At 45.8% G+C, this 16,179-nt stretch overlaps 1 protein-coding gene across 6 annotated transcripts in view; it reads right to left on the bottom strand.

Moving 5' to 3' along the window:
* Window positions 1-16,179, bottom strand: part of SLC8A1 (solute carrier family 8 member A1) — a 313,517-nt gene that overhangs the window by 42,884 nt on the left and 254,454 nt on the right. For 4 of the 6 annotated variants that reach the window (XM_045009040.1, XM_045009039.1, XM_045009041.1 and 1 more), the window contains exon 3: window positions 7,112-7,215. In XM_045009040.1, coding sequence (XP_044864975.1) covers window positions 7,112-7,215 — 104 coding nt within the window. Of the gene's footprint in view, window positions 1-2,341; window positions 2,363-7,111; window positions 7,216-7,943; window positions 8,051-16,179 lie in introns of those variants that run through there. The other 2 variants (XM_045009044.1, XM_045009043.1) reach the window with 2 other exon arrangements.

The following is a 16,179-nucleotide window of genomic DNA, read 5'->3' as shown; positions in this document are numbered from 1 at the left end:
TGGGGGAGACTGGGCTGAGGGGGCCAGGAGACAGCAGGCCTATGGGATGGATGCATGCTAGCTTCCCCTCACCCCACATGGCTTAAGATAGCACCTCCTGGAACAATCTCTTTTCCACCCCAGCTACCCCAGAATCATGGGGACAGCTGCAGCCAGCTGCTCCCCCACCATCACTCGGGGGTAGGGGGTTTGCCCCCTGCTCAGTAGGCCCAGGGACCAGCCTCGCCCCCGCCCCCTGACACTGTGGATCCCATGGAGTCTGAAGGAGGCCAGCGCCAATCCTACAGAGGCCCTTTGCCTCCTCAGTAGCTGCTCAGTCCCCTGGAACTCCCCACTGTTCATAGCAGCCAAATTAGTCCTGGAGGGCTCCACTGAAGAGACAGGACAGCTCCAGCTACATCTTCATGGAGTCAAGGGGTAGTTGGGAATGTGGTTTTCCCTGGCCCCTCCCTTGTACTACCCAGTCTCCCCCCATGTGCAGCACAGATCCTGGACTAGGGGAGAACCTTCTGTGGGGTGCAGACTGGAGGCAGGGCTGGTGTTGTGGAGATAGCTAGCCCTCCTATCCACCCATGGAGGACCCCCTTGGGGTGTGGTTTGGGGCTGGGGCGGGACACGCCTCCTAGGTCCCCTCTAGCAGGTTCTACCCCAGCAGCGGCCAATCTAACTTCAGTTTGGGAAGTGCAGAGAACTTTAAAGATTCACTACAAAGCTGAGCTGTGCAAATCTCTTCCTTCCCTGCCAACCAGGCATGAGAGAGAGGGCATTTCTAGGAGGCGACAGTGGCTAGAATCACACAGTGGAAAAGATAAAAAACCCTACAGCTACTGTCCCTCCTCTCAACCCAGCCTGGCCTGAGTGCAGGGCTCACTGTGGGAGACAGACCAGAGGGAGGGATGCACAGAACTCAAAATGATGCGGTATCCTCTCATTAAGAGCAAGTTACTCTTCCCTAGGGCCTCACCCCATGTGTCTTTATTTCTGGCGTGAGAACATTTTCAGCAATAAAAGCAGCAGTAGGGTGGGCGTGAGAGGACATGATGCACCAAATCCATTCTGCAGTTGGGTAGCTTTAGGACTACATGGAGGGCTATTCAAGAGGGATGGATACAATGCTGGGGAAGAGGAAAGCCCCTTCCACCTCCATTTCCACCAAGCCCGAGTGCTCAGACATCCCTAGAAACATTCCTCATTTACCCAGAGCCGGGGCAAAGTTCTGCTCATATCGAGTTACTCTCACAGAAATGAGTGAGAGTCTTTCCATTGATTCCAATCAACCTTGGATAAGGCCCAGGCTTTAATTTTCCAAGGTAGCCTGCAGAATGCTTTAGCTTTGCTGGGATTCCCCGCCACACCCTCATCTTGTGTGTTTGTGTATCCTGCTTGGGATAGTTTGTATGCCAAATTTGGAGGCTGGTTTTGCAGTGTGCTCTAAGAAGGCAGCATGCCATACCTCCCTCAAAACAGCATGCAGAGTTTTCTGAATATATGTAGTTAGGGTATGTCTACACTGCAAAGTTATAAGGAAGGGAGTTTAAAATGCTATAGCTATTCTGGAATAGCTCCCCGTACGCACACACTGATTCTTGAGTAAGAGTGTGCACAGGGGGAGTGATTGTGGAATAGCTCCTGTGGGCAATTTCACTACAATAAGCCCTAAGTATTCTGGCCAAAGCATTGCCAGGTACTACAAACATTCTGTTTCTTATGCCTACGTAACAGGATATGAATTAGTTTGCACAACTCAGTTCTGTTGTACATTTCTGAGACTCTTAGTGCTTTCCACATCTTTTTACTACAAATTAGTGCATAGCGTCCAGTGAAATCAACCCGAAGGATAGTAGCAAACCCAAGGAGTCAGTTGTATTGAATGTATCCACTAGTGGCCAGAGTCTGATACCGTTGCTCCCATTCAGTAGTGTCTAATGCCCTAAAAACCCCATTGGGATTACTTGTGGAGCTACTCACTGCACGTAAGGGTGACAGACTCTGACCCTAAATGTGCTCGTTGTCTGGGATTTCCAAAGGAGCTAGCTACCCAAATCCCAGTGAAATGCTGTTCCTAACCCCCTTAGCATCTCTTGTCATTGTAATTAATGTCACTTTCCATTATGATTTTAGCCACTGTCCCTCCTTTAACACATGTCTCAGCTAACAATTTTTGGAGCATATACTCAAAGAAGAACATGATCTCAATTACCTGGACTTAGTAAAATGGTATTAACAACCTTAAAAGAGATTCTTGTGAGCAAAAAGAAAAGTCAAACAAAATCATCATCTTCCACCAATATATGGACACACTGGGAAAATGGAAAAGAAATACAGGAAATGCAGTGCTTACCAAGCTCATTCAACAACAGAGCTGTGAAGGAGACAGACAGAGAGACAAACACAGAAGAAGAAAAGTAAATGAATAATGAAATTAAAAGGAACATCCACAGAAAGACTCCAGCTCCCAGGCCCAGACAATGAAAACCTCTAAAGTTTCAGGATACCATTGGTACCCAGAAAAGAGCATTGAAAATAATGGAACAGAAACATTTCATGAGTGTGGGCTCTGAATTTAAAAAAAACAAAACAATGTCACATATAGTAATATGGTATAAAAGATAAAATTCATTTCCCCCCTTTGGGCCAGGTATTCATGGAGCGCCCAACAACATCAATGGCAATACTGCCACAGATAGAGGAAATAATATGTCCCAAAATATGGATGTAAGGGCTGTTTGCTGGATTCTTTTACTTCCTCTAATAGTCTAAATGGAAAATAATAATTACATGATGGGCTGATTTCTACAGGGAACGTAGAATGAAAGACGTACAGTTTGTGCTAGGGCTTGACTCACCAAACATAATACAGTATTTATCCTGTCATTTAGCAAAATGACAGTTTAAGCCCTGATAAAAAATAACTATCATTTAGTATTCAGATAGAACTCTGGATCTCTGAAGAACTGAACACTCTAACTAATTACTTCTAGCAATACCCTGGAAAGGTAGTAAGATCAGGAAGTATTAACCCTTTTCAAAGGGAGGGAAACTGAAGCAGAGAGGATCAGGCCAATATTTTCAAAAGTAGCTGCTGGTTTTAGGTATTTTAATTTTTAGCACACCTAGGCCTGATTTCAGAAGCTGAGCTCACAGTATTAGCAGCCCCAAGAGTTCAAAAATCATAAGTTGGTCCTCAAAAACTGGTTTAAAAATCATGAGATTTTAAAAAGACTAATACATTTTTGGCTCTTTTTATTTACCTTCTGACTACTAAAACTTTATGGAGCATTGGCTTCATATTTTCAAGATTTCCCCTGAAGCCATGAGAGCTAGAAACTTTCTTTTTATAAACCGAAAGCTGGGAGTCTCATGTCATCACAGGACTCTAGCAGTGAGAGCTTTAAAAACCCTCCAAATAATCCAAGACTCATGATAAAACCATGAGAGTGGACAACACTGCGCCCATGAAGCGCCGAATGAAGTCAATGGATAGCTTTCGGTGTCAATGGTTGATTTTATTTTGGTGTTATGAAAACAATAGTAGATGTCCCTAGCACTGCTAGTGATGCAAATCCCACTCACTGGGATTCTATTGCATTGCGTTAGTGTGTCAGTTTTAGTGGAATTTTCCGTGAGCTAATAATCACATAGGGCATCCATCTGTCAAGGACTGCAGGGGAGGGGGAAAAAGGTCCGTGTGCAATGTTCTCTCTTGGGATAAATGCAGCCCCTCTGAGGAATCCATCTAGTTCTAGGTCATGGCAGCTTCTCTCCTCTCAGCATGCTAGGCCAGAGAGGGAGCAGGGAGCCCAGTGCTCCCATGCAGGAGGCAGCCAGAAGGATGCAGCTATTGCTTGCCCAGTATCTTGGAAGGTGTGGGTGTCTGGTGCTGCTCTCATGCCCAGCAGCACCAAATGTTACAAGGCCTTGTCTCTGGGTGGAGCTGGAGTATGGCCATAGTTCACCTTCTCCTGGGAATCCCGAGCATGTGGGGAGGCTGGAGGAATAGCAAGTTGCACCTTGTCTAAAGGCTGCTGGTGAGCAACAGCTGGGCTCTCCCCAGTACTCCACAAGCACCATGGGGCAATTCACTGGTCCCTCTATGCGCAACTGGCATAAATTGGCTGGGGAATACTGCTTGGCAGACGCAGAGCTGGCAGACTCCCTCCTCCTAGGTGTGCTGTAGTGCTTGAGGCCTGGCTGAATCACTCCTGAGCTCTGGCTAGTGTATGGTGGATTCAGCTCCAAGCACGCTGGCTCTGGCTGCCTTCTTATGCATGGCAGTGCCAATGCAACTAACCAACTAGGAAATGTTGCAAGACAGCATCAACCTAGTACGGGGCAGAGGTGTCTGGCTGGTCCCTGTGCTCTAAGACTGCCTGATGAATGCACTCACTGAGCACAAAATTGCACCTGTCCCTTTCCCCCTAGTTCTCCTATGAATGCACTCTGAGAAAAATGCGCCTTTGATCAGGATTAGAAATGTACCCAGCTGTTAGAAAGGCCTGGATTTAGAGCCACTGAACAACTTACTGAGTGAACAAAAGTTAGTTTTTCTAAAGGCAGAATTGTTTGAGCCTGATAAAATCATGCATTTACTTGAGTAAAGATGAATCGGACTGAACTGAATTTCTTGTCTGTGTAATTTATTAAACTAATCCGGATTATTCTCTTTCTTTTATATTCACTAGCTTAATTATTTTTTTAAAAGCAGACAGCTACCAGTGAATAGACATTTCCTATTCATTTGTTTTTCTGTAACAAGGGGTATTTTTTTTGCCTACTGCAGGAAAAGGAACTAAAATAAATAGTATTGTGTTTCAGTCTAAATGCGCCAACATTTGCAAAGCACTTAAGCATATATGAAACTAAGCATGTGAGTAGCCCCCTTGACTTAACTGGGACTACTCACATGTGACACACATGGCCCTGACCCACACTTGTGCTGAAGCCCATCTCTATCCAGGAGAGCATTTAAGGACACACTTAGCTTTAAGCACATGCTTAAGTGCTGCCTTGAACAGGGATACTTTCCTGAATCGGGGCCATGTTTACATGCTTTGCTGGATCAGGGGGTAGTCAGCAAATGAGTGGATTTAGTCTATAAGAAGGGAAGCCTATTTATTTCTTTGAGGTGAAATGCCACAAGGTGTGGGGAGCCCAAGCAATGCCCTCTGCACCACTGATGTCCTGCACAGTGCTTGGGAGCGGGGCACAGGGTGGATGTGCTGGATGTAAGGACTCAGCAGGCCCCGTGTGATGTAGAGGCAGACTTCATGGTGGGACCTAACAGGCTAGCATGGAAGCAGGGCCGGTGCAAGGAAGTTTCACGCCCTAGGCAAAACTTCCACCTTGCGCCCCCCCATCCAGCCCCGCGGCAGCTCCCCACCCAGGGAGCCGTGCAGCATCTCCCCACCCCAGTTCACCTCTGCTCCGCCTCCTCTCTGAGCACGCCGCCCCCGTTCTAATTCTCCTCCTCTCCCAGGCTTGCAGTGCCAAACAGCTGATTGGCGCTGCAAGCCTGGGAGGTGGGAGAAGTGAAGCAGCGACTGCGCGCTCGGGGAGGAACGCTGTAAAAAAAAAAATTGGGAGCACCGCTTTTTGGCGCCCCCAAATCTTGGCACCCTGGGCAATCGCCTAGTTCGCCTTAACGGTAGCACCGGCCCTGCATGGAATGGTCACTAATGAGTGCCAAGGCTGGATGGGGTGTGGCAAGGGCTATGAGATCTACATTTATGTTATCCCTAGTCTCCAACACCCCACACAGAGGGCACAGGGGAGCTAACACCACTATTCCAGCTGCCCCCTGTAAATTCCTATGGAGCTTCCTCAAACACCAGCTTGCTAAGGTCCCCATTCAGCAAAGCAGATAACAATGTACCTAAGTCTTAGATTCAGAGATCTGAAGGTTAGATGGGATCATTATGATCATCTAGTCTGACCTCCTGTACAGCATGGGCGAGAGAACCTTGCCCAATGCTTTCTGCCTTCTCTTTGAGCTATAAAATCTCTTCTGGAAAGACACCCAGCCTTGATTTAAAGATGCCAAGTGACTCCATCCACCACATCCTTAGATAAATAGTTAAGTACTCTCAGAGTTAAAAATGTGAATTTTATTTCTAGTCTCATTTTCTCTAGCTTCAGCTCCAAGACATAGGAGCTTGTTAGGTGTTTTTCTGCTAGATTAAAGAATCATCTATGAATCTGTTTGCACGTGCTTTAGAGAAATGTTTTTATTTTGTGTGATGGAAACTGATTTCATCACCCTTATGAGGATTCAGTGGGATGTCGAGGTCACTGTACTTTCAGTGCATTTTACCTATTTACTTCCAGATTCACTGGGTGAAATCCTGACTACAGACGTCCTACTGGAATTACCTGATTTTGAACTACCTTCAGATCTCATTGAATGCTCATTACCAGTGTAAAAAGCTAAAAATGTTGAGTTATGAATGTGATTTTTATTTAAACAGAGGGTCTACTTTATCTCCTGCTAAAAATGATGCAGTTGCCTTTTTTAATTAAAAAAGAGACTGTTTTCTCCTAGATTAAAAGAATATTTGTATATGACATTTCAGTGGTGTAAATTTTGAATACACAACTGAAATGTCTTTGTTTCTGATACTGTTGCAATAGCAATTGACAGTTTAGGATTCACACTCTGTCTTCCCACATTGCATGTGCTGGAATCTCAGACCTTCTCTAGTGTTTGTGATCACTTTGTGGGGGCTAGATGCTGCCATAAACTTCTGGTTGACAGCACCTCTGCAGTGTGTGTGAGCTTGTCCCTCCCTAGACAGCATGGAGAGAATATGAACTCCTAGTGATTTATTCACAGAATTGTTTTCATTTACTGCCTCACAAGTGGGAGCAGTTCACAGATGAAACTTGACAAAAAAAGTCAGTTTGTATTTAATGCCAACCCTGCTTCAGTGGGAGCTAGTCACTGGGACCAGAGTTACACCCGCCAAACAATAAAAAAGGTAAAGTTGCTAAGCTTGAGAGGAGATATGGCAAAATATTTGGAAGCCAAGTGCGAGGAGAGAGCAAGTGTGAGAGTAGGGAGACAGAGAGAGCAGACTACAATTTCTTGAGAGTTTGTCTGGATTTACTCTCACACCTTTCATTCCTCTTCGTAGCCATATTGGTTCCTCAAGCACAAGGTAGAAACTGCACTCTTTCTCATACTCCTCACGGTCAAGTATTTTAAGGGTAATGAATTTCCTGTAGGAACACAAGACAAAGGCAAAACAAATGGTTGGCGTCACACACTCATGCTTTAAGTTCAACCAGGCGAGATGGTTACTGAGATGATACGAAGGGAGGAGCACATCTGCCTCAGTTACTTATGTAAAAGAGCAGAAAGTCCATCGCTGCACCTAGGCTGTTTCATTCTGAAAGAGGAGCCACTCCACAAACGTAACTCTGAAATGAAGTAGATAGGTTTACATTGTGGGGAGCTATGGTTCATGCACCACATAAGCGTTACATGGAAAAGGAAATCCAAACACCAGAGGGTTTGTTTGCTTTGCTTGCAGCCAATCTGCATCTGGATTCTATTCATAGCTCTGTGCCAAGTATCTGAACCGTAAAAGGAGGTGGACTGGTTTTGCTTTTAAGTAACAGCAGCACCCCAGCAACTTATGAAGGGCCAGATCCTTGACTGGTGTAAGCCATCATCGCTCCATTGAAGTAAATGGAGCTATGCTGATCTACGCCAGCTCATAATCAGACCCATAATGTCTGAATTTAAGTATGGAAAACCGAAATTGGAGTCCAAAGTGCAAACATAAAGGTTGTCAGCTCCAGGCCCTGGTGACTTGACTCCTGCTCTTTGACATAGATAGAGGAAGGCATGTTTTAGATTGCATGTATTGGAAAGTGCCAGGCATCCATGAGTGATCAGGACATGTGCACGCAGGCTGGGCTCAGCCTCAGAGCAGATCCCCCACCTTTCTTCTCACTCATCTCCACCAGACGGGGCTCCCCAATCTCAAGGTAGAAGGTCTTGTTTTTCTCATACTCCTCATCATCAATTATTTTGACTGATATCGTTTTGCTGAAACAGAGAAGAATAGAGATTCAAGAGTAAGGGGGGAAAGGGAGAGTAAAGAAAAGGAGAAACAGGAGGGAGGACAGAAACGTCAAAAGGAGGTTAGTTTGGGCAAAGACTCATCAAGTAATTATCTCAGGGGGCAGCCAAGCAGCATCCCACAGCATTCTACAATAAGGCTCAGGTATAAACACTGAAATGCACCCTGGGAACTATGGGGCTGAGGTCACATCTGGGATAAGTAGGAGCAAACTCCATGGGCTGGTATGGAATTAACACCACTGGCCCTATGGCTGCATTTGGCCTGTGTTCTTCACATGCTGCACCTCTGGATCTTCATGATATGTGAAATATAGTGGTCGTTGCCACAGTAACCCTCCCTGGGGAATGGAGGAGACTGCCCCCGAGTCACGTCCCCAAGGAGGAGGAGAGGTGAAGCACATGGAATCCTGCACAAGGATGCCAGGGTCCCTCTCGCACTGATTAACAGGGTCCCGAGTTAATCCGCCCCAATCAAAGCCGAGGAAAGTGGGGAATGAGCAGCAGGCTCATCAGAGTGTGAGACAGAAAAGCAGAAGCCCTGAGAAGATGGAAGGGACCTTTGGTCGGAAAGCCCTGCTCTGGGCTGTATATAGAATCTGTGTGCATGTATGTACACACGTTCACACATGCACTACTAATGTCTCAGCCACCTACATTGACATGGAATTGAAACACGACTGGTAGGACAGCAGCCCTGAGGTCCCATCCTTTCTGCCTTCCATGGGCCCTAAATCCAACGGGGAGCGCTGGCTGGGGCTGCTTGGCCTTTACTCTGGTGGGCCAGCTTGGACATGTGCTCGCTCACATCTGGAATTCATACAGGTCAGAGGTATTTCCACAGAGAGTGACCAGTCTAGGGCCCTTTAAAAACCAGCACAGTTCCCAGCCTCACATTCCCCTGAGAGCCTGCCCCATTAGTCCACCCACCCTGTTGTGGGCCTTGCCAGTGTCACCAGGAGATCTGGTGAGCACTTTGGTCTCTGGCTCTTGCTGGATCATTGTGATCATCACTGGGCCCAAGCGTAGGTTGGGGCCTGAAATCTTCACTCAGTAGAAATGGTTGCCAGAGACCCTGGGAGCTTTGCTTAAATAAACACGGAGTAAAAACTGAGGGCTCCACGCTGCTCCCTGCAGGGCCCCACCCTCCTCACTCCAGGCCCTGCCGAAGGAGAGGCGTTCCAACTCCGCTGTCCGCCCCCTGATCCCCTCAAACCTGCAGGCTCCATGGAGTCCCACTCGCCAGAGCTGGGAGGGATGGCTGAGGAGAGTGAAGCTGTTTGGGCCCCAGCCTGTGGGGAACATGTGAGGCTTGCATTGGTTTGCACTTTGTACCCCTCTCTCTGTGCGGGGTACATCCCTTTAGGGGATAGTCTGTGATAGCCCCTGGAAGTATCGCTCTATAGCAATCGGGAAGAACCAAAGCCTCTCCTCAACTGCAGATCCCAGCAGCTCTGAAGGGATCTGCGTTCAAGGAGGTGATACTCAGGTTTATCCTCCGGGAGCAAAACATGCTCTCCTGACAGAAAAGCCTGGAAGCAAGGTCCCCACCAGCTGAGGCTCGCAGAATTCTCTTGTGTAGGAAGGGGAGAGAATAGGCCCTGAATAAGGACACATGGCCATCGTGGCCCTTGAGGCCAGACTCAGAACTGTCAGGAGGCCACAGGCCAAGCTCCCCTTTGACATGTGAGCCCCGAATCTTCTGACCCCATCCCCTCCCCTCAAATCCCACTCTTGGGAAAGGCTTGCTACCCCCTGACTCTCACAGTAAAAAGCCATTACTGAGAGAGACAACTGCAGCCAACCACTCTTCACAGGAGCGAGGATCTGGTGAAATAACCTTTATAAAGGGCTAAAACCATTGCCAGCAGCCAAGGATCTCTTCTGGAGACGTGGGACATTTACCTGTAAAAAAAGTCACTTAACCTACTTCCATCCTTTGCTTCTGCCATTTTGTACTTAATGCTTTGTGACAATTCAGGTTTGCCTGCATTAGCTTGGGCTATTACAGCCTCGGCTCACGGTTCTGCCACTGCTCTCCCATTATTTTTAAGTTGTGCATTTTGCTGTGGTTTCCATATTAGGCTGGCGTGTAATGCTCAGAGAGCTTGGGGCAGCCTAGGTCCCTTAGTAACGATGGGACTCTGTGACCTCACTACAAAAAGCCACAGGCTCTGGCTGACATTTGAAACTCGAAACAAACAAATAAATCACTCACCCCCTTGAAGCTAACAGAGAATGTTTAAGCTAACCAGCCATAGGAATGAAAACGGCAGCTTCTCACAGACACATGCATACGACAATGGTCAGCCATTCAAGTATGATTTTAAAGATGTCTCTCTTGAAGCTAGTGGTTTATAGGTTTCCATATGAGGCTAGATATGACCTTTCACACTCTGGGAATTCAAAGGAGATAGATTCTTTCTGAAGGCTAAGGCAGAAGGAAGTGGAGAAAGCATCAATGGTGGTAGGCTATTTTTTTTTAAAGCAATATATTTGTTTTTCAAACCAAAATTATTTTGATTATATTTTTCTCATGGGCCTTAATGTGGAAATTGACCTATACGTCCATATTCTTATCCAGACTAGTCACTTAAGACTATTTGTCTGTTATTACTGAATTTACTGTTCTAGCAATAACATGAGTATGAAGGCTTAGAACATGCCCAGAGCACAGCTAGAGAACCAATAAACTAACATCAAAACCTGGCATCATCTTACTGGAGGCCTTGGCCACTTTCCAGAGTTTTGTTTTCTAATGCACTTAATACAGTGCAAAGTAGGTGACAGAGTAAGTTCACATGAAAAAACAATGGAGATGGGAAAGATTCATTAACACTGTCCTCGCAGAAGTCCCCCGATAGCGCTGTTACACACAGGCCTTTTTCTGAGTGTGGGGGCCTGCAGCAAATCTGAAGAAATGGTCTGCTGTTAGTTTCGTGCAGGGCTGGATTTGTGTCTTATGCGCCCCTAGGCACAGCATCTTCCTTGCCCACCCTCCCTACAGCTGACCGTGTTTTCCATAAAAAAATAAACTTTTAACCCACTTTGAGGCGCCCCAAGAACACTGGTGCCCCTAGGCACGTGCCTACTGTGCCTAATCAGAAATCTGGCACTGGTTTTGTGATGTCATTTCTTTGGGGGGAGCTATGGCAAGCAGTGAAGGAGTCTGCTTTCTGTCTGAGTGTTTGTCTACACTACGAAGAGAGACCTGCAGCAGTGAGTCTCAGAGCCTGCATCAACAGAATTGGGCTCCCAGAGCTTGCGTTGCAGGGCTAAAAATAGCAGGGTAGACCTTCGGGTGCAGGCTGGAGCCTGGGCTCTGAAATTCTGAGAGAGGGTTGAGTCTCAGAGCCCAGGCTCCATCCTGAGCCAGAACGTGGGTCAGAACAAAATGTGTAAATAAAGTAACAAAATAATTGTGTCATCACAGAGGTTCCTTATTTATTGCCTGCATCCAGCCCCCTTAGTCCATTCCTAGTCCACTCCAGCTTCCTTCAAACTTTGTTGGCTAACCCAACTTTCCAGCTGCTCTTGTGTCCCCTCTCGCTAGGCTTGTCTTCTCTTTGAAAGAAATCTCCTTTCTCATTCTTCATCTCTTACATACTCTCCATAGGCAGCCTGGTGCTGGTTAGAGCAGCCCTGAGGCTGCTCTAATGTATGCTAAGGGATCAATTGCTCCCCCCCCCAGCAGGGCCCAGGATTGAGGCACACAAAGGCAGTATAAAGCCACCCCTCAGGTCCAGTGGGACTTGGCTGGACCTGGGAATTGGGACCAAATCAGAGATCAGGTACATATTCCGGCTTTCTGCCTTTGTTTTAGATTTGAGTGCTCGGTACTGCAACCTAAAACTCTCTGTTAAGATGATTGGCATTAGATCCCGTGCTTTGCATAACTTAGTGCAAACACCACAAATCACTCAGCAGAACAACAGGTATGATTTCTTGCACTATTTGATATAGTCAAAAGTCTATTAAGTTTGTCCTTCATGCTTATAATGACATCAATGACTGCACAAGTGATGGCTGAAAAAAAACAAAAACATGCAGCCTGGCTCAGCCTAACCATATTTTCTAAGGAATATTTGTATTAACTTCTTCCATGTATAATCATCGTGGCAATCGTTTTTATGCACAGATGAAACAGTTATCAAACATGGAGCAGATCTTGCTTTGCATTGATGTGGTAGGTGAAATTGTTCTAGATGGAAAAAGGAATGGAGGATATGAAAAAGTTCTTGGCAAAGCCATACAAATAGACTTAACATAATGACAATTTCAAAATCATTAGTAAAGTAATCAATAATTTTCTGACAGCACCCATTAAAATGCATACTGATTCCTCTGTGTCTGCATAAAATGGCAGTTCTTAGCAAACATACTTAAAAAAGCCATATTTATCAATGTCAAGTGTAACAGGCAGGGCAGTGCAGGGAACCTCACTCTACACTTATAAATCACAGAGTAAGAAAAAACGTAAGACGTCTGATTTTCAGAGGTACTGAGGACTTACAGTTTCCACTGATTTGGGGTTGTGAGCACTCAGTACTTCTGAAAATCAGGCCCGTATTTTGCCAACAAGTGCTCAGAAAGTGTATATTCTCCATCAAAGAGTCACCTATGCCCTGACCCTGCAAGCTGCTTCCTGCAGACAGGCCTCTCTGCTTGAGCAGAGTCCCACTGACATCAGTGGAGGCTGGCTGCATGATCAGCGTTCCAGAGACAGTCACAACAGGTGCCAACAGGTGGCACTGTTACACATAGTTTTCCAAGTTCTTTTGTCAGAGAATGTGAACGAATGGTCAGTCTTGGATAGCCATGCGATGTGCTGTTGCTAGTTTGTTATGTGAGATTCTGGGGAGAGGGTCCAGAAGGAGAGTTTGGTCTCTGATTAGAGTCAATTCTTGAGGCAAAGTTGTCCCTGAGTAGGGTGACCAGATGTCCCGTTTTTAAAGGGATAATCCTGTTTTTTGGGACTTTTTCTTATATAGGCGCCTATTATCCCACACCCCCTGTCCTGTTTTTTCACAGTTGCTATCTGGTAACCCTATCCCTGGGAAGCAGGTATTGGTGTTGAGGTGAGATCCCTGAAAGAAGGGCTTGCCCTGCATGCTATTTGACTACCTCTGTTCCAGGTACATGTGCAAATAAAATAAGTTACATTTAGAAGACACCCAGACTCTGCATCACAGATGTCTCCTCTACTGGGAACCCAACCTACAAGGCCCCAGACATCTGCTACTACTTGGAAAAGGGGTACCCATGCAATGAAGAGGGCGCATGCAAGAGGTTGATTGATGCCCTGTCTACATGGTGTGATTGCATTGGTGCATAAGCTGCCCTGCACAAGAGTAAGATGGGGACATGCACTGGTGCAAAATACACTGGTAGATTACCCAGGTTAGTGGCATTGCTTTGCAGTGAGTCTACAATAAGGGTTTACTATAGCAACAGATTTACACTGGCGCCGATTTTTCCAGGTCAGACAAGCCCTTGGGTCTACTGTCTTTTTTTTTTTTTTAAACAAAAAGGCACATATCGCTGTTATACTATTTTCTTAGCTCAAAATATAAACTATGTAGGGAGACTGTGTGGCTTAGTCATCATAGCCAGATGCTGGGGGTTAGGACACCTAGATTAGGCTCTGAGAGTTGGTTTGTGAAAAGAGCAGTGTGAATTTCTTATTCTAGGGCAGGCTATAGGATATTCCGGTCCAAGGCTTCCTCAATCCCTCCTATTGAAGCTGTCCTACTTTGTATGAGCTATTCATTGGGGGAGAGGCTTGAACTTGGGGCTCCCACATCTGAGGTGAATATCCTAACCACCAGGCTACAGGGGTGTCCGGACTCAGATTACAGGCCCCTGCCTGGGACTGAAGGCCTTGGGCTTTGGGCCTCTCCCCCCTGCTTACATGGGGATTGGGCTGGCTCAGGTCCCCCCTCTTGGGCTCATGTAGTAATTTTTATTGTCGAAAGGGGGTCACGATGCAATGAAGTTTGAGAAGCCCTGATCTAGTCTGACCTGCCGTACAGCACAGGCCAGAGAATAATTCCTAGAGCAGATCTTTTAGAAAAAGTATCCTATCTTGATTAAAAAATTGTCAGTGAAGAGGAGAATCCACCACAATTGGTAAATTGTTCCGATGGTTAAGATTCTCACCATTAAAAACGTATGCCTTATTTCCAGTCTGAATTTGTCTAATTTTAACTTCCAGTCATTGGATCACATTATATCTTTCTCTGCTAGATGCTCTATCAGTGAAAAGTACTAATATCACAAGCAAGCAGTGAGGTCTGCATAATGGTTAATTCCACAAGTTCATCCATCAGTTTTAAATCAGACTCTCTGTTACAGGTGGCGCCGAGATTCCCTTCAACAAATTACACAATATCACTTATTTAAAATGAAAGTGAAACTGACAATGTGCATCATTCAAGTAAAATGTAACCATGATCGAAAAAGTCTGCAATGCATAATATTTTCTTATTAACAGAGCTAGCACCAAAGGCATGGGGTGGAAGTAGGTCTCCTGGCGACTGTGGGCTGTTAATTAGAATCAGAATGAGGAAGCTAAGAGTAATACAGTATTTCTAACTTCGCAATTTTTTTCCAAACATTTCTTGAGGCGGGGGAAAAACTTTTCTAAGCTTTAAAAATGAGCTTCCAAAAAAGACATAGTGTTAATTTTCCTTCTAGGTAGAAGAACATGCTCAGTGTACCCAGCTGCCTAGAATTAATCAACAGCCCATGCCCAGCTCATCTTCGATTCAATACCTGGGGAATGCTATTTGTCAGTCCTGAAAACGCCTCCTCTAAAAAGCAGTGTATTGGGAATAAACAAACAGCTAGGCCCAGATCTTCAGCTGGTGTAAACTGGCTTAGCGCCATTGAAGTCAATGGAGCTATGCTGATTTATAGTAGCTGAGGACTTGACCCTCCGCCCGTAGGTGAGATATTCCCCTTTTAGCAGTTTTCCCCATTCTAAGTACAGAGTTCAATGGTTCGGACTGACAGTACATTCTCAGCAGTAAAATAGTAAGAGAAAATGGTTATACTACACCAGTGCTTATTCTGTAATGAAAGAGGTGCTGGGGCTCAAAGCAATTTTTTTACATTTGTAACTGATGCAGCAAGCACAGAGGTGCCGGGGCCCTGAACTGCCGAGCCCAGAGGTGCTGGGGCTCTGAACTGCCAAACCTACAGCTGCTGGGGCTCAGCCCTGGCACAAATTAAGCACTGCACTACAACCGATGTGGAAATGACATCACATGGGAAGCCAGTGCCATGATGCTGCAGTAATTCTTAATACAAGACAATCTGGAGCATAAAGAGGATGCATAAGAATAAATCCTTGGTATGCAGAACACCACAGAAGCAGTGCACAGAACATACCATGATCCCTTAAATGGCCATGGTTTCTGCTAGCAGGTTAAACAACTTATTAACGATCTGGCAGTAAGTTAGACACTGCAAAAATTCTAACACCTTTTTAGACTGCCCATTATTGAGTCATGATTGAATTATAGCAAGAAAGGAGTCCAAAGCAGTGAGCCTTATTCCATTAGTACTTTAAGTTGAAAGCAGTAAAAACAATTTGTCTCCGTCCCCTGCAGCCCTCTGGCATGCGGCAGAGTGGATGGAGACACTTTCATTTAAATACAGAAGTGCAGTAAAGCACATTTGAGCAAAAGTTATCGACTGCGCATGGACAAAGAAGGGGAGGGGCTACACTGACTCATTTCACTCCATATGTAGTGATTTGTAAATGTGTGCTGGCTGTTTAACACAACCAGTGGTGACACCTAGAACCGCTCTAGCTAAGAGCTATTGCTGCAGCCTGTTGCAATGGGATGGAAACAATCATGACCATCTCACAATAGCCTTAACAACACTGCTGTACGCAGTGTGACAGAAATCTCCTAGGGGAAAATCTGCTTATTAAAGCCAGGTGAGGGAGCTGAGAGCCACAGTAGCTGTATGGCAGACACAGTGGTTGCCAGAAGTCTTCATGTTCCTAATAGAGATTTGCACCAGCTGCGTGTTACACACCCAACAGTGCCAAAGTATTCCACAAAGAAGGTCGGGTCTACTCCAAA

This window comes from Mauremys mutica, chromosome 3 (assembly GCF_020497125.1).
Source record: "Mauremys mutica isolate MM-2020 ecotype Southern chromosome 3, ASM2049712v1, whole genome shotgun sequence".
Classification (NCBI taxonomy): domain Eukaryota; kingdom Metazoa; phylum Chordata; order Testudines; family Geoemydidae; genus Mauremys; species Mauremys mutica.
The sequence above is the reverse complement of the archived record's forward strand: the minus strand, read 5'-3'. Positions and strand labels throughout refer to the sequence as shown.